A 22,512-nucleotide genomic window follows, 5' to 3' on the forward strand; every position below is an offset into this window, starting at 1 on the left:
TATAACAAGAAAGAGCAGTAATTCCATCCAAAATAGACCAATCACTTCACTGGGCCTTGCCCAACTCCGTTTCGCACCACAGATTTTCTCTAGACTAAGCACATAAACCATGTCACGACAATAATAATAACACCATAAAGTTTGCAGTATTTCATTTCAGACTTAAGAAAGTTCGGACATAGGACACTGACAGGAGGGGCAACCATCGCAAACGACACCAATATTTCTCATCTCGGCCCTCCATTGTCTCATTCTTCACTTGGTAGGATGTTTGGCCTTCGAGTGAGATTGCAGAGCCATATCACTGTTGAATGTCCTAAACAATGCATATACTTTGTATCATTTCCAATAACTCATTCCAAAACGAATCATTTCCAGTTATAACTTGAAAAAAATACGCCAAAACAAGAAGCCAGCGCAACTTACTTGTTGCAAGATTTGCAAGAAACTGACCCACCGCCGGATTTGGGGGACTTCTCCTTTGCCTTATCATTCACAGGGGTCTTGCTTGCTTGCTTTGCCGGATGTGGAGTTGCTACATGGACACCCTTCTTGTCGCCTGCTCAGGAGGAACAAATGTTAGAAAATCCACCCTTCTTGCTTCCAATGTCAATTTATAAAGCCCAGCCACAGCTTTACAGATACTAACCCGTCTTCTGGCCTGATGGTGTAGCAATCTTTGCTTTCTTATCAGATGCAGGTGTCTTCAACACAATTTCAGCTGCTCTCTTCTTTCCAGTCTCTGGCTGCACCACATCACACTGTTTATGATAAGAGTGCAGAAAAACAAACAGACTACGGCCGTGTTCAGCAGCACCACTCCCACAACCTATATTACCTTATTTTCTGTGTGCATGCTTCCCGGGCTGTTAAACGGTATGTTTTTTGCAAAAGAATTTCTATAGGAAAGTTGTCCTAAAAATCCTATTAATCCATTTTTAAAGTTTTTCATAGCTAATAACTAATTAATCATATACTAATCCACTGCCACGTTACTTAACCAACTAACAAATGCAGCCTACATCCTTCAGACACATACCTTCTTGGGAGTTTCTTCTTCGTCACTCTCATCCTCATCATCTTCACTGGAATCATCATCAGAAGAATCCTATAACAGGTGATTGCACCGCCATTAGTATGGAGCAATCCTCCATATTACATAAACAGTAAGTACATACACAATGTTTTCCCATATTACTCACATCGTCATCATCATCCTCAGGAGAAAGTCCTTCATCCCCAGAATCATCCTCATCAGTTTCATCATCGTCATCATCGTCATTCACCACAGCCTTTGATTTTGAAGCAGAAGGAATTGTCTTGCCTTTTTTCTGCACATTTTCCATACCTTGCACCTTGCCTTCAAAAAGTAGAAACAAACTCATCAATACGTTCTTACAAAGTTTCAAGATGCATGCAACAGGCACATGTGATTCCAATCATAATAGTAAGGACAAATTATGGTACCATTTGCCTTGGGCACTGGAATGATTTTTTCTTCCTCCTCTTCATCTGAAATCAATTATAAACAGGCTGGTTAAATTCCCTCCAGGCAGAACACATGCAGTAGTAGCAGTCATTTATGTTTACCTTCAACTTCTTCAGAATCAAAATCCATCGTGGAACAAAACAAAGGCAGGTCAAGGAAAAAAGATATTGCCACACCTTAATGACAAGTGAGTATAACATATATATGCTAACGAAACATGGAAAAACATTTCAAAGGATATTCATCTTCCTCAGGTGGCTGGGAAACTTTGTAGCCAGAAAAGAACACACTGGCAGTCTTTGAGGTGTGTGACAGTTCAAACTCTTTCTCAAAGACCAAATCAAATTGGATTTGAGGGAACTTGTCAGCTGAGAGGGTTCCAATGACTAGCTTTTGATCATCAGTCTTAACATACATCACAGCATTATCAGATCCTTTCTTTGATTCTCCAAGAGCAGCCTAGCAAGCGATTATTGAATAACAGAAGATTTAAGTACTCAACGATCACCAGAGTGAACAAAAGGAGGCAAAGGACAGTGATACCCTAAGGGCACATAGTTCACAACAAAAAGAGACAGGGGACAGAAGAGAAACATGATAAACCTGAGAAAGGTGCAAAAAGCGGTCATCTTCAGGCTCACATTTGACAGTCTGCCCAGGCTTGACCTCAAGACCTGCACAACTTTGAGTAGTCAGTGAAAAGCTCGAGTAGAGGGTTACAAAAACAAAAGAAAAAAAACTCGAGTAAATGCTATCTCCATTCGTCATTTGGCAAAAACTTTTCAAAAATTAAATGAGTACTATAGTAATGAACATATTTTCCATGAAAACTCTAATAATACAGTTTCACACAGTCATTGAAAATTAATGCTAACTAAGTGGTCAAAATTATAGAAATTAAACTGCACTACATAAAAATAAAGTTGAAAAAGTGTGTAGTGTTGACTGGGATGGCCAATAGAAACAACCAAGGCATTGCACATGATACCAGAGTGAAGATATTCATATCAGAATGAATTAGCGATAAGAGTGAAGATATTCGTATCAGGAGGCATTTAACTGAAACCGAAACATCATGACCAACAGATTGTCGCAGCGCATGTACGAGCAAATACCAGGTACGAGCGCATGTACGAGCGTAAAAACATAAAGATGTGGAAACCTATACCTATACGGATGCACATGTCAGGGAGAAGGTCGCGGGCTATGAATGATAAAATCCATATGGGATATGAAAACTAAAATGCCAAATAATTATCGATCATAATGGGGCCATGGTTCATGGCTGCCATGCCGCGCGGCCCGAACCCCAGATCGCGCCCAAATCAAAATCGAAGCTGCGCGAGATAGATTGAGAGAAAGGGAAGGGAAGAGAGAAGGTTACCCCAGAACTCCATCGGAATGGGCGGCGGCGGCGGAAAAAACCCTAGGAAATTTGCAGGAGGCGGAGCTAGGGTTTAAGCGAGGATTGGGAATGCGAGTGGCGGAGAGCGGAGGCGGACGTGGTTTTAAAGGCACAGAGCGTGGCGTGACCGTGCGATGCTGCTCTTCACATTATCACAGCCGTTGGTTTGACGATATAGTCATTAGGCGTTGGGCTTGGGCTGGCCATGCTGGGCCGTTCGTTTTCCCTCTTTTGCTCTTTTTTTTCTTTCTTGGCATGTTTATCTTGCTGGCACACCAACATGTAGACAAAATTAGGAGGTCATCTCTCTGCGATAAAAATTTATCAACAAATTTAAGGGCTGTTTGGATCGAGGGACTTTCTTTTAGTTCTTGTCACATCGGATGTTTAGATGTTAATTAGAGGTATTAAATATAGACTTATAACAAAACTAATTGCATAAATAAATACATTAGACAAATTTTTCAAGCCTAATTAATCCACGATTAGTAAATATTTACTGTAGCATCATATTCACTAATTATAGATTAATTAGGCTCAATAGGTTCGTCTCGTAAAATAGTCCAGAGTAGGGGGTGTGTTTTATTAATAGTCTATATTTAATACTTCTAATTAATGTCTAAAAATTCGATATGACAGTGACTATAAAAAAGTCCTTGCAAACAAATAAGGTCTTAAGATTGTCCCATGATGACAGGGCCTGGATGTAGCTGCATGCATTTTAGTTTGTTTTTGGCTTTGTTCGTCCCCTCTCAATGACTCCATAAGAGCATCTACATCAACAACGTCATATCAAATGTTATTCCAAATTTAAAATATAAAGACTAGCAGTGGGTGGTATAAATGAGCAAGCGAAGAAACGGCGGTGCAGCCGCTAAAGGGCTGGAGGAGGGTGGTAATCCGACATCGAAAACATGACGTTAAATCCTTAGTGGTTATGATACAGCACAAGGGTGATATCTCGGCATCACGAGCCATCGAAGATATGGAGTAACAACAAGGACAAGGGCACACCATTACCTACATTAGGGATGAGAGCGAAGGGGGGATAGAGGAGACTAGTATGAGTCCTCGCTTTCACCAGGGAGTTACGAAGGAAGGGAGTTGTCGGTAGCGGAGGTGAGCTTGATTTGATCGAGCCACACTCATAGGGGAGAAGAGTGTGATGGGAATAAAATTGTTTATGGCTCAAATCTCAATACAATCATACGTATCAAAAAAAATTGATTGACAAAGTAATCGTGCTAGCATCCAAGTTAGAGATGGAACTTTGCAACACAAACAAATACCTCATATTTCTTTTAAGTGCCTATAATTTAACTGTGTATGTGTATGTTATCTTTACTATGTCCGTCATGTCCTTTGTCCCTCCTCCCACCGACCATGCGAAGTGTTTCCATGTAGCATCTCACGTAACATTATATAGTATTTTATCATCAATTTATTCTCTCAGTCTACCTATAATCCAGGTTTTATGGAATGCGACCTTCTATAATACCCCTTGCTCACTGCATTTGGACCCGATAGCATGTAGGAGCCCACGTCAATAAACAATACAGCAAAAGTTTTGAATCTGTGTTTCATGCCTATCCCTGATCGGATGGACTTGACCCGTCATAACACATAGAATACTACAACTTACAAACACACTATACGTACGAGTACAACCACCTTATTCTTTTACTTTGTATGCTGAAATGAAAGTTTGTTTGCTAACCACCCTTTATCACGATCCTTTCTTTTACTTTCTCATCTACCATGGTGTGAAGTGGGATAGCTCGTCTATATCATAAAAATTTAATAAAAAGAATAATTTTGACGATGTTTGGTTGAAAATTATACTAGATATGAATAAATGGTAAGGGGGAATCGGTGTGAGTTATAATGTATTCTGTACCGACTTTCTCAGCTCTCATGATAACAATCAGGGATTTAGTAGCCAATCAAGCTCCTAAACCAATGTGCACAAATATGTTTTACTTAATCTACATAATTCATTCATCATTTTACGAGCCCGATGCTAAAAATCACCAACATTAGATTGGATGTCTAATATCGACTCCACGGCATACTCCATCCGTCCCAAAATAAGTTTATTTCTAGTTTATGAATATAATGTTTAACACTTCGTTTTATTTAAAATTTGTTTTGGATTAATATTTTTATTGTTATTAGATGATAAAATATAAATGATAATTTACGCGTAAATTTTTTTAGTTTTTTTATATAAATTTTGCGAATAAGACGGATGAAGACGATTTTTTTTTTTTTGGGTTGGGACCGAGACAGTAGATCGCTCTAACCCACGGCACGATCTCACAGGTCCCTGCGTCCTCCTGCCTTCCTATCGACGCCACGCCCAACCCTCCCGCCTTCGTTGGCCGCCGCCGGAGGAACGAGGTGAGGAGGCCGCCAAATCGAGTGTTGTTGTTGGATCGAACACCGTCGCTGTTGATCCCCGATCCTCCATGGTGTCAACACGAACCGTACACATCTTCGTCGGTCGCCTACGCCTTTCCCGTTGTCATCCACGACCACAGTGCTTCTCCACTCGCCGCCCACGAACAACCAAGGTCGTCGTCGCAACACCCAAGCCAGACTCCGTCCATGTTTGACTCGAGGTAAATGATTCACATCGATCATTAGCTGCAACCACTGCGATTAGTTTCCTGCAGATTCATAGCAGGATTTGTAATATTCAACCTGACACCAGAGACAACGGATAAGGTAATATCTGCTCACTCAGTTCAAGAAAACATAATTTTTAGCAAAACCTGTGTATTGATACGTTAACCAAATGATCACGAATTAATGTTCAAATCACAAAAAGCTGAAGATTATTTTCCAGAACTCTGAAACATAACACTGTCATTGTAAGGTTAAACCCATTAGTAATGTATGAATAACGGGGATTATTTCCCAGAACTCTGAAATATATAACAATTTCAAATTGCAAAAAGCTGAAGATTATTTCCGAGAACTCTGAAATATAACTATAGAGAAAGGAGGGATATTATTTCCATTATCACAACTATAGATTCGAAAAGCAATCGCTTCAAAGGTTTCTTTGTAATATATGATGGTTGTGCACTGAATAAAATCAAGATATAAAATATTTTTGGTGATTCTTCGCGAAAGGAAGGTTACCATGCTTCATGGAACAAAAGCATCAGTTTTGGTCCACATTGCTTAAGTGGCTCCATGAAGCTTGTTTATATTTGTAATTGCTCTAGGACATATTAGTTAGTAGATTACTGTTTTAGTAGTTGATGTTATTGGATTATTTGTGATCTGTTAAAGGGGTTTCATCTTAATATAAATGAATTAAATTTGGGAGTACATATGTCTATGATTTGGTGGCAATTAGGTTTGGGAGTATGTATACTGGGACAACATTTCCTGCCATTTGATATCCACTGTGTTAGGGTTCATGACAGAATTGTCTCCATTGTTCTTAATAACTCTGGTGACTGAAAGTAGATAAAATCTAATGAAACCTACCTCTAAATTGGACGATGAAAATCTGAAATATACATCAAACTTTGCTGAACTATTGAAACTAAATGAAATAAGAAACTCCTCATTATTGGCGTGGGATGGAAATATTCATGAAATCTTCTGTCGCCATTTAGTTAGCATGGGATGGAAATTTTGAGCTGCATTAGTAAGCTATTGATAGTTGATCCACAATATCTCAATTTGTGAGAGTATAGTCGATCTTAAAGAACATTGATAACTCCTTTTGAATATTGGATTTAGCAGTCCATACTGTTGATTCAGATGAGAAGGTATCTAAAGTAGTGCATAAGTCAGTTGTTTATCACTGATAACAGTCTGTCATTCGCACATTGTTTTAGACTTGTTTTTTCAAAATAATTATGCTTACAAATTACAGAATTTATGTATATGTAGGAACCTGGAGTGGCCGAAGCTGAAATTGGTCGATGTGATATAAAATGTATCTTGAAGAAATTCTATGGAATGCGCAAGCCAGAACCTCTCATTATACCTCAAGACAAGAATTTATTTGACTAAATTGATTCAGATAGTACTTGCCCTGCATGGCTAACAGAAGACAACACTGCCTACTACCCTGACAAATTTGAGAAGACATGATTTACTCGTGGATTGAATTACTAAATAAGTATCAACTTTTGTGTTTCTTGGTTTTACAATTCACTGCTTTATACTTCATTGGTGTTAATCAAATAGAGCAATTTTCATCCTAAGTTAAGATAATGCTTTCAGAACCAATTTGATTCTATCTATAATTGTAGAGGGGAAATGGTGGGTATAACTTAACATAAACATGCTTCTCTAAAAAACAGTAAATTTGACGTATGCTTCAACTACATTTCTATTGGTACCGATGCATTCAAAAGTTTATGAATGAAGGCATGCTTACAATGAGTTATTTGGGGCATTTTTATGAGGTGTCCCTCAATGGTTTTCCGTTCATATGCAGGAATTGGGAGCTGACTGCACCATGGACTGGAGTTCTGATAAAAGTTCCGATAAAATTAATTGTTGGAGAATAGGACCTTAGATACAGCATCCCGGGTGACAGGTGTGAAAGCAGATCGATTTATTTATTTATAAACGGCTATGGTTCACCCGTCGAAGATTTGCAGATATATTTTTTTAATAAACGGCTATGATTTGCAGGTAGATTTTTTGAGAAACGACTATATTCAAAGGGTAGCTTAAGGTGTTGCCCATTTTATCAATAAAGAGAAGCCTAACGAGGTTTCCGACCAGATTTGTGAGTTGTTTAGCAAGTTCTGATAGAAGCAAAATATTTTGAAGGCTGCTTGGTAATGTATTGTTAAAACTACAGAATTTTTTATTTTTAAAACCTTTTTAATATATAATTTTATTACTAAACATCTTGAGAAAATATTTTCACCATATGAACCTTTTGGCCACGCCATCAATATTGACGTGACAAGACAACGCTGCCACGCAGCGTATTTGGCGTGACATTTCGCCACGCCAATGTTGACGGCATGGCAGCTTTGTCTTGTCACGCCAACCAGCTTGCGTGGCAGTATTGTTTTGCTACACCACGGACGCTGGCGTGACCAAAAGTTTCATTCGGTAAAAATATTTTCTCGAGATTTAGTAAAAATTTATTTATTAAAAAATTTTAAAAAATAAAAAATTCTAAAACTACAGCCTGATGGCAATAGTGTAACATGGCAAGCTTGGATTGTGTTGTGTGTGGACTAAAAGCAGTGAAGAATAAACCGGTTCTCAATTTTTTTTGTCGGGATCTTGGCATCTCCTAATAAGCTGTGTTGTTGTGGTGACGGTGACCAAAGGCAGATTGGCTGGCGGCTCAAGGCAGATCGAGCAGCTCCGACGTCGTCCGCTACAGGTTAGCAGCAGTAGCACATGTTAGAAGTGATCGATATGTTTGATCTTTTTATCCCCTCTGCTCAATTTAAACCAGTTCTGAATCTAACACGCTGCAAAGAGATACTTTAGAAGGATGCAAATGCGTAGGTGATCGCTGGAGCAGTATGTTAATCAGATTCTCCTTTTCTTTGTCCATCTTTGCAGCGCAAGTAGTGAACAGCTAGACAAACACACTCAAAAGTTTCAAAAAAAATAAAAATAAAAATAAAACCCTGCAACCTCTTTCACCTTCTCTTGAACTGTCGTACGAACTTCATGCCAAAATCGAATACGAAAATACGCATGCATACATAGGTGAGTGAGTGTGAGTCCGAGTCAGGGGTAGGGCAGCACCAATGTGATTTGGAGGTAGACTTTACTATAAATACCGGGCACTATATAATGGACTATATATGTCCACGCCGGATGATAACTTAGACTTTATGTGTACTATAATCTTACCAATAGGAATCATTCAAACTTATTAACTTACAATTTCCATGCGTATTGAGCATCTCATCGTACATGCCAGCAACATATATTTATTAATGATATTGAGTTTAATATTTATAGGTAATATTATTACATTGTACTTTGCTTCAATTATACTCAATATTTGACATGGATTAATTTAAACCTTGACTATCATATAAATTAATAATATATTATCAAATATTTAATAATACATTACCAATATATATTCTGAAATCGTAGCGTTAGCAAGCTCATATTACTATTTTATTTCAGTATCACTAATAGCTGACGGACCTGCTAGATGGTACGTGCACCGAAAAAAGGTACCACTATATGACCGCACGGACGACGAATGGAAGTTCTCTATAAACTGTTCAAAAAAGAAAGAAACAGCAGAAAACCCTATCTATAACCTGAGTTTGTCTGCAGCACGCAAATTCAACTTCCTAAACATATCCATTCCAAGGAAGAAGGGGTACTCGTGTTAACCAGCTGGGCTTGAGTGAGGGCGGTTCATAAGGACATAATATTATCATACACAATCCAAGCAGGCCACATGAGAACAGCTAGTCTGTATGGTAGTATGATTTGTCAACCAGAAATCATATGAACAGAACAATATTCATGCAGGAACTCATATAGGATAAGGGTAAATAAATATTTTGATTTAACTCCCTTGCTCACTCGTTCAGCCTCCCAACGGTAGGGATGGCTGCGGGTAATTTAGGGTCAACACTAGTTGTTGAACTAACTCATTAGAAATTTAGTTTATTTTGTTAAATTACAGTCGACCCTAAATTACTCGTGGATCGACCTACGCCCATCCCTACCAAGCGGTACAAATTAACCCAGCTACACAACATGATCAACTTTTCTCGGTGCAAATTCAGAGAATGAGAAAGAAATAAAGATAACATAAACAGACAAGATGTGGCCGCAAAGCTTCATATAAATGATGACAGAACATTCTAGGCGGACTTTGCACATGATTATACTCTATATCTAATGTATCTTCTGCGCTACTATGCTAACAAAACATAGACAAACACTTAACAGAAAAAATAACCTTACTGTTTAAAAATGGTAATTTCACCAAAAGTAGTTGAAAAATAGGCATAACAAAACGGAGATATTGATTGAATGAAACACTGATGGATGTTCAAATTGGAAGTAAAAACTGAAGTGTCTCATCGCCACTGTGGGCAAATAAAGCAACATATATCTAGTCATTCCTAAAGGAATTATATGTGCTACCTAAGGACCATTATCAAAAATTATCTGAAAAGTGAATATCATTAAAAGCATACTCTGATCCTGAGCTCGAGAAGCTACTTAACAACATGACAGTAATAATTTTGGTTGCAACATCTACCAATTTTCACAGTATGTATTCAGCTAAACCAGTGAGCGCACATTCACACCTGCAGGTACTGCCAGCCGTCCAGGTTCTCCCTTCTGTGCTGACGCCAGTCACACTATAGATTAGCAGTGCCCAGGTTAGAGTCCACGCGATCAACTCCTGCCTCAACACATGACATTACACTTCCAGCCTCCACCGGATCAATTGATGTCTTCTCTCCAGAAACCACAACAACACCAGCATCTGCAGGCCTAGTTTCTTTGCTCTCCCCAGAAACTACAGCTGCAGTCTCTGATTGTTTCCCAGACAGTAAATCTGCATCCCCTTCGGGCCTAGCTTCTGTCACATTTCGCGACACCTCACTTGCTATTCCTGCAAACACAGCTTGAAAGGAACTGTCCTTTCTTGGTCTGCCACGGCCTCTCTTGATCCCCATTGACTTAGCATCTCCAGTTTCAGCAGGCCTTGCTGATGATGGTTTCTCCCTTTTTGGACGCCCACGGCCTCTTTTCCCCACAACACCTCCATTTTGAACAGCTCCGGCCTCAACTCCATCTTCAGTGGGACTAGCTTCTACCTCTGCTGCCACAACACCAGCAGCTTCCAAGGGCCTCTTCTTTCTTGGCCTCCCAGGGCCTCTCTTAGTCAACGCATCATCTCCAGACAGCACAATCCCAGATTGCAATGGCTTATCCTTTCTAGGGCGCCCTGGCATTCTTCTCTTCTTATAGGTTTGGCCATGCTTTCTTTCCTGAGCGATCAGCGAAGGCACTGCAGAAGAAGCAATGCCGCCATGAGCAGGCAGCTTAGCCTTAGGAGGACGCCCACGTCCCCGCCTTGCAGCAGGCACACTGGTATTGACCACAGCGTTATCTGAGGAACTTTCCACTGCGGCAATCTTGCGAGGGCGTCCAGGCCCGCGCTTGACAGCAATAGTTACCACAACCTTACGCGGTCGTCCAAGCTGGGGTTTACCAGTGGGTAGCTTTGCACCAGGTGCAGTGGATAGGATTGGCACATTCTTAGGAGGGCGTCCACGACCTCGCTTCACTCCCAACACAGCAGTGGGCACAACAGGAATGGCATTCTTGGGAGGGCGGCCAGGCCCACGTTTGAATCCAGACGGCTTCCCAGGTCCAGGCTTGAGTACCAGAGGAGCCATGGGAGTGGCGTTCTTCCGTGGCCGACCAACCCCTCGCTTCGGTCGAGATGCAGGCGGCGGAGCGACGGGAGAGGCGGCGCTCTTGCGCGGCCTCCCAGGTCCCCGCTTCGCTCCCACTCCCAGCGGCTCAGCAGCAGAGAAGGCCACAGGGAGAGGTTTCTTCCGGGGCCGCCCAGGCTTCGCCTCAAGCACAGGAACCGGGAACAGAGCAGAAGCTGATGTATTCTGGCGAGGTCGGCCAGGCCCGCGCTTTGCAGGCGCGGTGGAGGCTTTCTTGGGCGGTCGGCCTCTGCCTCGGCGTTGCTGCGGAGCGGATCCGGAGGCGGAGGTGGAGAGAAGGTACGAGTGCCCAGACATGAGGAGAAGGCCCTGGGACCTGAGGCGGCGGAGGTGAACGGAGAGGAGCGCGTCGTGGCGAGAGGGGAGGCCGGAGAAGTTCTCGGAGATGTACTTGGCGATGGCGCGGCGGCTGGACCGGATCGGATCTTGAAGCTCCGCCAGCGCCTGCAGGATCATCTACAGCACATCAAGAAGATCTGGAACAAGTGAGTCCATCCATTAAAACTTTTTTTTTTGGGGGGGGGGGGGGCCGGAGGAGTAACTAAGCATCTGAGAGAGAATCTTGCCTCCTTGTAGGTCGGGTGTGGGCGCCCGGCGGCGCCCGGCGACGAGGAAGGTGAGGCGACGGCGACGACCATTTCGGCCCCGGTCGCTGCTGTTGCTGGTGCCGCTTTTCTTTTTTTTTTCCCTTTCCTTTTTCCTTTTTTTGTGAGGGCCTTTTGGGTAGGGAAGGAATCGACGGAGGCTGATCGCCGAGGTGACCACCCGTCACCACCGTATACATGGCCTAATGGGTGGGCCGCATTGGCACGGCACGTGCTGAGGGCTTGCCCAGGCACCGCTCAAAAAGAAAAAGTCCATTGCAGATCCCTTATCTCGTCGTCGATTTTTTTTTCCCATAAGAAAACGTTTCTAAAATGCAAAATTAGACATAACCCGTCCCTAATCATGTAATACCAAGTGAACTGCGGTCCCAAGGGAGAGAGAAGAGGTAAGAAGAGTAAGGATATTATGACATGTGAGACGCCATGAGTGGATCTAGGACAACTTGCCACTTCAAGTCTTCAACCAAACCCTAAACTAAGGACCTGTCTGGAGAGCTTTAGATTCTGAGAAACAGCTGTTTGTTAGTCAGTTTTTAAGAATCTAGAAAAGCTCCTAAACCCAGCTTCTTCAGATTCTGGATTCTTAGTTCATTTTCTAGAATCTGTAACTACAGATTATCAGAAGCTGTGAACCGTTTGGGACAGTACGAGCAGTTTCTGGAAAAAGCTGCAACTGGGAGACGCTCCTCCAAACAGGCCCTAAGTCGAACCTCAGTCAACCTAATATTACAAGATTACATATGTGTTATGTTATATTTTACGTTCTAGGGATGCCTTTTAAACTCGGTGATAAGACGAAGGATGTGAGACGCCTGAAGCATGAGTGGCCCGTGGAACTTAAAAGAATGAACAATGTGATAAATAATAACATATTTCTAAAGAAAAAATAAATAGTGGACACCTTTTAAAATTATAATTAAATCAATATTTCTAATTAAATACAATCATCATTAAATCGATATCACTAGTATTTACAATATCCGCTACACATATTTGAATAGGGTTGAAGTTTCTAAAATTTAGTTTTTCTATAAGTCCCCTTACATCTATTCTCATCCATATTATTTGGAATTGTCTCAAATACAAAATCATAAAGAAACCTTGAAGCCAGCTATAATCTTAAAACAAGTACGAGTCAATCGAGCAATTTTATAACTTTTCAAGTTTACTTTAAGCTCAATGCAATGCACGTGTATTTTGCTACTTTAAGCTCAATACAAATCTATCCTATAGTGTACAAACTTGTTTTACTCATTGGACAAATCCAACGGCTCAAATCATCTCGATCAGATCGAACGGTCCACATTCAATCAACCCTCTTTCCTTTTATCGGCTCCCAAAATCACGTGAACATTTCGTTAAACCCTACTTCCTTTTATGGGTTCCCTAAATCACGGAACATTATGTTAAACCCTTCTCCTATTTACCGACTTCCAAAATTACACGCACTTTTTATCTATCCTCCATACATCAAATTTAATGCATTAAGTCTCGGTCAAATATAGATCCAAAATTCAACGTGTCATTAAAAGGCTGGAGGGAGTATTAAAAATACCACCATGTCAGGTCTTGGTTAAATCTTCGTCTAATCGTTCGTATTTTTCAAAGTTTTTATGTAAACATAGAATATTATACCTCATTCTTAATAGTACATTTACTAATAATGAATCAAATTCATAAATAAATAATTTTTATATGTATATATATCATCACGAATGGTCAACCTTAGACCCCTAAATCAACGACGTTAAATAAAAGTAGATCGGATATTAAATTGAATGATGTATCATTTATATGTATATAATATAATCTAATATTTATATGTACGTTTGAGTTGACAATATTAAATAACAAGAGATATTTTTTGCATAGTGGTATTTCTAATACTTACTCAGTGTTTTTTATATGTATATATCGGCACTAACGAATAAAAAAGGAACGAGTATAAAATAAATTCTATAATATATACGTGCATATATTATTTAAATTATAAACATGCGTGTGTTCAGATTGACTTATAGGTAATTGCGGGAGCTATTTTTTGACACAAACTACTCCATTCGGTTTTTTAGCCGTCTTTAACTTTCGGACCTATGATTGACCGTTTGTATTTTTCAAATTTTATTGCAAATATACAACATCATATGTCATTCATAGAATATAAATAAACAACTTGTTTGGGTCCAAATTAAATTATGTATTTAACATATAATCTAATCTACCCTATAGTGATAAAATATATTAGAACTTTTATATAAAATATAAACTTGTATTAGAAACTTTATATATATATATATATATATGTCATGCATAGACAAAATCTTTTATATATTAGAAACTTTCTATAAAATATAAATATACGGTATATAACTTCTACAATTATGCTATATATATATACACACACGCAAAATTTATGACTAATTGTATATAAGAATTTTTTTATTCCTGTTAGATTATGATAAAAGAACATTGTTCACTAGGATTACACAATTTGACTAAATACTTCATTTTACATGTATTAGAAGATAGATCATAATTTCATTGTATTAAGAACCGATGCGTGCGTCTTTAAAAATATTTCTGTTTAGTATATCTTTAATATAAACATGTATTGATAGCATGTTGGATGGTACACATATGACCATATTCATTTGATAGAATATTACTATGGGTAAATAAAATTGCGCAATGTCTGAGACATAAACTTTATTTCAATTCTTTGATTTTTTTATTAAATATCACCATACGTTAGCACATGTATGTTAATTTGATATATGACTTGAATCGAGTTAAGGTGAAATTAGATTTATTTTAAAAAAATTATGTTAACTAACAAAATTAAATAATATATGAATGAAAATATTATGACGCCATAGCGTTAGCACGGTATATTGCTAGTATAAAATAATGTCCGAGATAAGCAAAATCTATTAATGGTTAGTTGCCAACAATGGTGGTTTGGAAACAAAGGAAAGAACGCCATTCGCGCACCTCTCGATCGATCGACCTCTTTGGAATTTGCCTGCCGCCTTCGACATCAGGATGCAAGCCTCCTGTCCTGCCACCGGCCGGCCAGCTGCAAGGGAAACGAAGCGATTGAGAGCAAGAGCAATTATAATATGCCCGTTGCAATCGGCTGGCCTCCATCATCATATATCTCGATCTATATGATTTGCTTCCACACGCACGTACGTAACCCTAGTGCATCATCGGTTACACACACACACACATATATATATATATATATATATATCGATTCATTTTCTGTTCCTAAATTTTAATTAATTGATCGATCGTCAATCTCTATTAACTTTGTCTATTTATTTGCAGATCGACCTTGGAAGTAGCTAGGCAGACATACGTGGATTATATACATGGAGGTACTGCCGGATATCTATCCCTTGACAGGATTGCAAATTGGGTCAGTTTGCTTAACCGATCGATCGACTCCTATATATGTAGTACTTTTATCAATTTCTCATAGCATTTATATATTGGTAAGTACATGCATGTACGTATGATTTGGGGATCTGACCGATGATTATTATGGATGGATGCATATGATTATTGTCAGCGACATGCAATCTTACGTGTCACGGGCGTTCCTCTATTTTGCACCTCTCAGTAAGAAGGTTTTCATTCTTGTGGATAACCAGCCATGGAGGACAAGCAAGCAATCTCGATCGGCAAGACTGTGGCAGTTGATGGTCACCAAGGTGCCTGGCTAGCCAGCTATCCTTTGCGGATTAATTTACGTACTAGTGCTAGCTAGCCGTTGATGGATGCATGTTGCATGCATATGATTTTTGTTGCAGTATAGGATGTCTCCGTTCGCGAACTCGAGGGTGCTCGACAGCTGCTCCGGTGCAAACAACGCCACCACCTCGACAGAAGAAGACGGCGACTGCATGATGGGGGCACGGCGCTGGTTCGAGGTGGCGGACCTGAGCCGAGCGCTGCATGGGTTCCTGGTGTTCGAGGTGTCGTGGAGAGACGTGCACGGCATCAACTACCTGAATGAGCTGCTAATTGACACGTCCTTGGCGCTGGAGGCGCGCTACATGAAGAAATGGGAGTTTTACAGCGCCGAGCAGGCTGCCGGCAGTGCGGAGCTCTGGTTTCTGGGCCGTGCGCCGGAGGCTCAGGCGCTGCGTGGATACCTGAAGAGGCTGTCCGAGCAGGAGCAGCAGCAGCAGCAGCAGGAGTTGCAAGACAACAATAATATGCTTCGGCTGATTCAGCATATCCGTCGACGGTCGTCGACGTCTCTGCAGGCGGACGCCGGCGGAGACGTGCAGTTCCACAACCACGGCGACCTCCCCGTGGAGGCAGCAGCGGCGCAGTACACCGACACGCTGATCCTGCTCCGGTTCAGGGACAGCGCACTGCCGCTGAAGCTGCGGGAGATCATCATGTCTGACATCCGGCTGCTGACGCTGCTCGAGTCGGGGCTGCCGTCGTGGGTGATCTTCCTGCAGTCGTACCCGTTGCTATGCCTCCTGTACCGGCCATGGATGCGGCCCCTGGCGCGGAGCCTCTACCTCCTGGTCTCGCTGGCCACCGTCATCATCGGCTTCTACGACCTGTACAAGAACGTGCCGCTGCTCAAGGCCGCGGCCGCGCGCGTGTGCGGCCCGCTCTTCGGCTGGATCGAGACGTGGGACATGGTCACCAGGATCCAGTACCTGGGCACCATCCTCTTCCTGCGCAACCTGCGCAAATGCCTGCAGGGGCTACTCGGCCTGCTGCGGATGGCGCGGGCGCTGCTCCGGCCACTGGCGGCGCCGGTGGCAGCCATCGCGGGCCCCGTCCTATCCGCCTGCGGCGAGCTCTGCGAGCTGGTCGGCGACCTGGCGGAGGCACTGTGGGCGCCCTTGGACGCCGTGTTCGACTGCGCCGTTGGGGCCCTCAACCCACTGGTCCAGGCGCTGCTTCTGCCGGTGCGGTGCGCGGCGGCGCTGGCTGGCTGCGCGGGCTCACTGCTCTCCAACACATACAACTTCGGTAAGGACATCTGGGAGACGCTGAGCAGCATGTTGGAGCTTAACCACATGGCCGAGGCGCAGCACAGCGCGCTCGACGTCTCCTTGCTCAAGGCCCTCTGGAACGATCTCTTCTCGCAGGTCCATATATACGTATCTTTACTTATTATATATTTATATTGATATATATACTTACTACTGTTAAAAATACGATTATTTCTCTCTTCGTACGTCGACTTCTCCTCCGCGTACGTCTCCGTCCCTGGTCCATAGCCAGCCCTCTCACCACGGCCACACGAAATTCACCGTCGCCGTTCCACGATATCAGGCAGCCATTAACTACTCCGCTTAGGCTGTCCCAGCCACGATCGCTTCCCTCTCCAGTGACTTCTCTTCTTCAAGATCTTTGCTTTCTCTTCCGAAATTCGCTGCTCCGGTGACGGTGGCGGTTGTTGTTACAAAACCGAGATGTTGATGTGACTGGGAAGATCCTTTGCTACGTCCTAAAATAAATAATGTGAGTCTATTTTAACGATCTTCTCTGTTACAGATTAGTACCCCTTAGCACTAACCAATCTCAAACACGAGCACATGTGAGCCCTACATCCGTGGTCTACCTCCACACATGCCTTACAACCGTGGTTCATTGGGCTTCGTGATTATAACACTCAAGTATGCATGGTAGTATGGTACTAGCGATATTATGGATTTCACTGATTGGCCCCAAACCGGCAGATATTGGTTAACTGAGAGAGAGCCTTGCTACACTTACTATTTTCAACAACGGTTACGGCGGGCAGGAGGCCCTCGGCGGGGAGCCGCCGGACAACAATGGCAGCCGCAACAAAATCAACACCAGCACCAGCCGTCACTGTTGCTGCGCCCCTCGTGGCAGCGAAGCCACTCCCTGTATGTGCACGTTCGCTTTTCATCACGGGGAGGAGAGAGAGAGAGAGAGCGCTAGAGGTCCTTAGGATTGGATGGAGGAGGATGTAAAGTAGACCTTATACGGCCACACGACTTTGGTAGTTAGGCCGGCAAGAAAGAGAAAGACTACGGCCACGTTCGCCCCTGGCTAAGTTAGTTAACTTAAACGTATCGTTTTCCACGCGCACATTTTTCAAACTACTAAACGATGTATTTAAAAAAATTGTTTTAAAAAATAATATTAATCTATTTAATATTTTTTAATAATTAATAATTACTAATCTATTACTACGTTTTCACGCCAGGTAAGTTAACTTATCCCGCTCTGCCGAACGCAGCTTATATGTGCTAAATTTGGTCCAAAGTTCAAAAGAAGTTTTAGACATATTTTTAATTAAAATAAATGCTGAAATATATTATATTATTAATTTTTTCTTTGCTCTGAATAATCTAAAACAATTCCAGATAGTATAATTAAACATTGATAATTTATAAAAATATTTCCAGACTATATTGTATTAGGGATGTCCTAACCCCAAAATACTTTTTGCTATGAAGATGTAGGACAATTTTAGAGAGTATAATTAAACATGGAGAATTTCATAAAAATATCTTCATAACGTATTGTATTAAGTACGTCCTAACCCCAGTTAAATGTTTATTTTGTATTATTAAAATTATTTTTTGCTCTGAAAGATGTAAACCAATTTTAGAGAGTACAACTAAACGTGGAGAATTTCATAAAAAATATCTTCATAACATATTGTATTAAGGACGTCCTAACTACGATTACCCATTTAATTAGCTATGTAAGCTGAGATCTTAATTAATGTGTGCTAGAACAACCCGTTAAAATTGATTTCCCGATGTAAAGCATGAACATTTTTCTAATATATATACATGCACTCCCTCCATCTACCCATCCTTCATCGGCATGCATCCACATGCATCTCAACCTACCTAGCTCTGTCTCTTTCTTTAATCTCTCTATATGTGCCTTATATATATATATATAGATCTTCCGGGCAATCAGAAGCATATTGAATGGTATACTGGTCTTCTTCGCATCTTGCAACAGGCATAGGCTCAGGTACCGTACGCGCGCGTGTGTATATGTATAAAGCTAAGTACTACTCCACGAACTTACTGAAATACGGTTCTCGGCTTGCATGCAGCATCTACAACCACGTGCAGGCAAGGCTGCGGCATATGCTCCACGTTTCTCGGTTGGCGCCCTATTCATGTCAGTGCAAGATGAAGCGCCGTCTGCAGCGACAAAACGACGAGGTTCAAATAACAGCTCTCTCGTGCAACTAAAATTTTTCTACTCAATTTTATCCGAAGCTAACTTTTTAAAGGAAAGTGATATACACACACAAATGATTATATATATTTGGACAACATCAGTGGCGGACGACGAATCAAAATTTAGGCATGGCATATTGCTAAGTTGAACACTAATGCACACTTAAATTCTTTTAATTACATGATGATATGAGATTATATTTAGATGAATAAAGCAATATATAGCTGCAAGCATAAAAATAAGCATTGGAAATTAAAATGTACCTCAATAAAATGAATGATAGTTATATCAATAATTTGCCACCTCCCACACCGCAAGCAAAAATCAGCAACATATATATTAGTAAATTCATAATTGAGATAGATATATTGAAATAAATAAATAGGAAGCAAATGTAAAGCCTTCCCAAAACATATTTCAATTGCACCTAGGGACTTGAGGAGATCTAGGCAACTGCATTTGCATATCTCAATTTTTAAAATGTTTTTTTAACTTGGTTTAGATCAAACCCTTTGAAAATTTCTCGTTCAATGTATTTATTAATAACACAATAGGTTGTCATTAAATTAACCTACAAAAATCAATAATCACAATTCACAAATTTACCATTTTACCTCTTTGTGCAGTTGCCTTTCCCTTCACTTTCTTATAAAGCATATTCTTCTCAATTGCCAAACTAATAACTTCCAAATCAATATATGAATCAGAAAATGAAATTAACCAGTTTAGTTAAAACTTTATAAGTTTTAAAAGACAACGAAATGTAGAGAAACAAGTAAAAACACACCAAATAAGTATATAAATTCCAGTGTCGACTGTGGAGTGCCCCCTGCCTGTCGAAGTGTCTAGTGTCGGTTACTGTATTGCATGCGCGTTGCGCGCCCCTGCGGTCTGCCCTCACGTATGTGCCTTAGGCGGCCCTAATTGGACATCCGTTGCGGCGTTGCCTGTGCGCTGCTCACCTGCACCTGCAACGCCACCACGGTCTGCCCATGCACTCGAGCCTACCTACGCGCTATGCCCGTGTGCTCTTGCGCACGGCAACAACCTTGCGCCCTTGACCTCAGCCACTCCGACCCGGACGAGGTGACGACGACCGACGCAGTCAGCCTGCACGGTGAACCAACGATGTTGGGAACAACCGAGCAGGTAGATAGCGACAAGTGCGGTTGTGCGCCTCAAGCCTTCAGTGCTTGTGATCTCAGGTGAGTCATGTCCTAGGGGTCCAACTTCCAAGTAGGCTATGGCTATGGGCCGCCGTGGCCGCATGTTGCGCCATGGCTGGTCACGGGCCGCCTGTTGCATTGATCATATGAAGCTCACATCGTTGCATACTGCCCTGGTCAGCTCCTCCAACTTGCTTCGCTGCCACCATGCCAAGAGAGCTCACCGTTCAATGCTCGCCGAGGGAAGAGAGAGGGGGGGGGGGGGGGGGGGGGGTTAGCACCGGAAACCAGGATAAGATATGACGAGCGCCATATCTCACCACACTAGGTCCTCCGCCCCTGCCAATGTAATCACTGGCCCTCTTCTTAAAATAACTATTCTACACACTCCTAAGGCTAAAGTAACCCTCCTAGCTGACCCACCCAACCCGAGCTCCTTCTTCAGTCAAGTGGTGACCAGGCCGAACCTCTTCTTACACGCACGCTTATCAGGTAAGAAATTAATTCATAAAATGAGCAAAAATGGATCGTGGTATATGGCAAATTGTTCATGCCAAGTGACCTTGTGAAACTTTGTGATTATAGACAATAATATATCCTATGCGCAGAAGCTTTTCCAGGTACATACACACCATCTAGCAAATATCATCGAAAATTCTAAAGAGGTAACCGTACATTCAATAATACCACACCTATTTATAAAGTATTATCTTTAAATTCATAATATTTTATCCATAACAAAAAATTATCTGAATGCATTACAGTATAAATATGTTAGTATTTTTCCTTTTTCTTTCTTTCTTTATACCATGAGTTTGAAGATGAGATTTATTTATACGTAGGTGTAATACTATTGGAAGTACCAAGTATACGTAAAATTTTTTTATAAATATTTTTGATGATATTTGCTATTTGGTGTGCAAGACATACACATACACACCAATATATCATTTTATTTATATTTTCTTGTAAACCTGATTATATTGTATATAAAATTATATCGATCAATTTATATTGTTATAATCCAAAACTCCACTAATGCACTGTGATCAAACAGTATATAATCATATTTATCTTTATTTTCCCTATTAATTTTAAGTCTCGAGATTTGTTCCTTTAACAATACTATATATGTGTGTGCGTGTTCCAGTACGACGTAACTTATCCCCACGTATGCAGGATGATGCTGTCGAATGCAATATCTGCAAGTGAGCAATCAATTCGGAACATGGATGTCTAGGATGCGTACGTGTACTCACGCAGGCCCATGAATAATGAAACAGAAGGAAATTAGGTAGAAGCAACTAGCTTAGGCGTACATGAGTTAAGTTGGTTTTCTGATAGGAAGGACATATATGGACTACTTAGTTCATGTAGATAAGATCTATGTAGGTGATATTTTATCTTTTTAATTTGCATAATGTATAAAGATAACAATAGACATAAACTAGGACTCATAAATCACATCAGCTCTCTCACATGAGAGAGAAGAGAGAGACAATGTATTTTAATTTGTATGAATAGTCTATATAGCTAAAGGTAGTTTATCCTATTTTATTTTCTAATTACCCCGGCCTTCCAGAATGGTAAAATAGTTTATATAAAGTTGTAAGGATCATTTTGGTTTACACTGTGGATACCCTTAGTGCTTGAGACGATGGATGAAAAGGAAAATAACATGCATTATGGGTTCATATTATTTTTGTGGGATGAGGTGCAATTGAAGGCATGGTTTCATTGTGCTTAATTGAGATGATGATTGTAATGGTTATGTCTCATGCTTGGTCACATAATAGACCACTTTTAGATGCCCTTGGTCAACATCCTTCCCTTTCTTGTTCCATATAAAAAGTTCTAAACCCTAAGTGTAAGGAGTGTACTAGGTAAAATAAAAAATGTTATAGGTCAACAAATAAGAAGAGCGAGGGCATGATAAGTGATTCTGCCAGGAGGATAGGATATATTATGAATCTCGTGCTACCGCTTTCTCATCCTCGCAACCTTCTTACCCCACACGCGGCTATTATATGACTTCCATCCCGTGCATTCCATGTCACGACGTGTGCTCCACACCCTTGCCTCCAGCATCCCGTGTCTCAAGCGTCGAGGTGGGCCTTCCCAATCCGACATGTTATGGTGGGTCGTCGCAATCCAACATAATCAAGTTCATCTATTCTAT

At 41.1% G+C, this 22,512-nt stretch overlaps 3 protein-coding genes across 8 annotated transcripts; 1 reads left to right on the plus strand and 2 right to left on the minus strand.

Moving 5' to 3' along the window:
• On the minus strand, window positions 1-2,956 carry LOC102703866 (histone deacetylase HDT2-like). 2 transcript variants are annotated; one of them, XM_006654824.2, is made up of 10 exons: window positions 2,874-2,956; window positions 2,093-2,163; window positions 1,731-1,948; window positions 1,591-1,619; window positions 1,468-1,512; window positions 1,203-1,360; window positions 1,040-1,108; window positions 650-746; window positions 427-559; window positions 1-316 (listed from the first exon to the last, which is right to left on the minus strand). In XM_006654824.2, exons 1-10 carry the CDS (start codon window positions 2,884-2,886, stop codon window positions 256-258), a joined length of 894 nt encoding a protein of 297 aa, XP_006654887.1. In that variant the 5' UTR covers window positions 2,887-2,956; the 3' UTR covers window positions 1-255. The 2 variants fall into 2 exon arrangements, with proteins under 2 accessions (XP_006654887.1, XP_015692795.1); XM_015837309.1 differs by having other exon boundaries at window positions 650-761.
• Window positions 2,957-5,182: 2,226 nt separating this feature from the next.
• Window positions 5,183-21,961, plus strand: LOC102704146. 4 transcript variants are annotated; one of them, XM_040524130.1, is made up of 11 exons: window positions 5,183-5,515; window positions 6,807-7,038; window positions 7,360-7,461; window positions 7,560-7,656; window positions 8,216-8,271; window positions 15,283-15,373; window positions 15,527-15,668; window positions 15,768-17,075; window positions 18,878-18,951; window positions 19,037-19,148; window positions 21,513-21,961. In XM_040524130.1, exons 6-11 carry the CDS (start codon window positions 15,327-15,329, stop codon window positions 21,543-21,545), a joined length of 1,716 nt encoding a protein of 571 aa, XP_040380064.1. In that variant the 5' UTR covers window positions 5,183-5,515; window positions 6,807-7,038; window positions 7,360-7,461; window positions 7,560-7,656; window positions 8,216-8,271; window positions 15,283-15,326; the 3' UTR covers window positions 21,546-21,961. The 4 variants fall into 4 exon arrangements, with proteins under 4 accessions (XP_040380064.1, XP_040380065.1, XP_040380066.1 ...); XM_040524131.1 differs by having other exon boundaries at window positions 8,220-8,271; XM_040524132.1 differs by lacking the exons at window positions 5,183-5,515; window positions 6,807-7,038; window positions 7,360-7,461; window positions 7,560-7,656; window positions 8,216-8,271 and adding an exon at window positions 15,049-15,140.
• Window positions 9,902-12,094, minus strand: LOC102708444 (translation initiation factor IF-2-like). Of its 2 annotated transcripts, none has more exons than XM_015837774.2 (2): window positions 11,914-12,094; window positions 9,902-11,803 (listed from the first exon to the last, which is right to left on the minus strand). In XM_015837774.2, the coding sequence occupies exons 1-2, from the start codon at window positions 11,983-11,985 to the stop codon at window positions 10,241-10,243; spliced, it is 1,635 nt and encodes a 544-aa protein (XP_015693260.2). In that variant the 5' UTR covers window positions 11,986-12,094; the 3' UTR covers window positions 9,902-10,240. The 2 variants fall into 2 exon arrangements, with proteins under 2 accessions (XP_015693260.2, XP_015693261.2); XM_015837775.2 differs by having other exon boundaries at window positions 9,902-11,823; window positions 11,914-11,996.
• Window positions 21,962-22,512: the final 551 nt, after the last annotated feature.

The sequence above is a fragment of the Oryza brachyantha genome, chromosome 5 (genome assembly GCF_000231095.2).
Source record: "Oryza brachyantha chromosome 5, ObraRS2, whole genome shotgun sequence".
NCBI lineage: Eukaryota > Viridiplantae > Streptophyta > Magnoliopsida > Poales > Poaceae > Oryza > Oryza brachyantha.

Coding starts and splice junctions, on each gene's coding strand:
- LOC102703866 (XM_015837309.1), bottom strand. Junction 560..649: donor ACCATCAGGCCAGAAGACGG/GTTAGTATCTGT, acceptor CCTCCTGAGCAG/GCGACAAGAAGGGTGTCCAT. Junction 317..426: donor TCTTGCAAATCTTGCAACAA/GTAAGTTGCGCT, acceptor TGCATTGTTTAG/GACATTCAACAGTGATATGG.
- LOC102708444 (XM_015837774.2), bottom strand. CDS start 11,985: ATGGTCGTCGCCGTCGCCTCACCTTCCTCGTCGCCGGGCGCCGCCGGG. Junction 11,804..11,913: donor CACACCCGACCTACAAGGAG/GCAAGATTCTCT, acceptor GATGTGCTGTAG/ATGATCCTGCAGGCGCTGGC.
- LOC102704146 (XM_040524130.1), top strand. CDS start 15,327: ATGGAGGTACTGCCGGATATCTATCCCTTGACAGGATTGCAAATTGG. Junction 18,952..19,036: donor TGCAACAGGCATAGGCTCAG/GTACCGTACGCG, acceptor GCTTGCATGCAG/CATCTACAACCACGTGCAGG. Junction 19,149..21,512: donor TGCAGCGACAAAACGACGAG/GTTCAAATAACA, acceptor CCACGTATGCAG/GATGATGCTGTCGAATGCAA.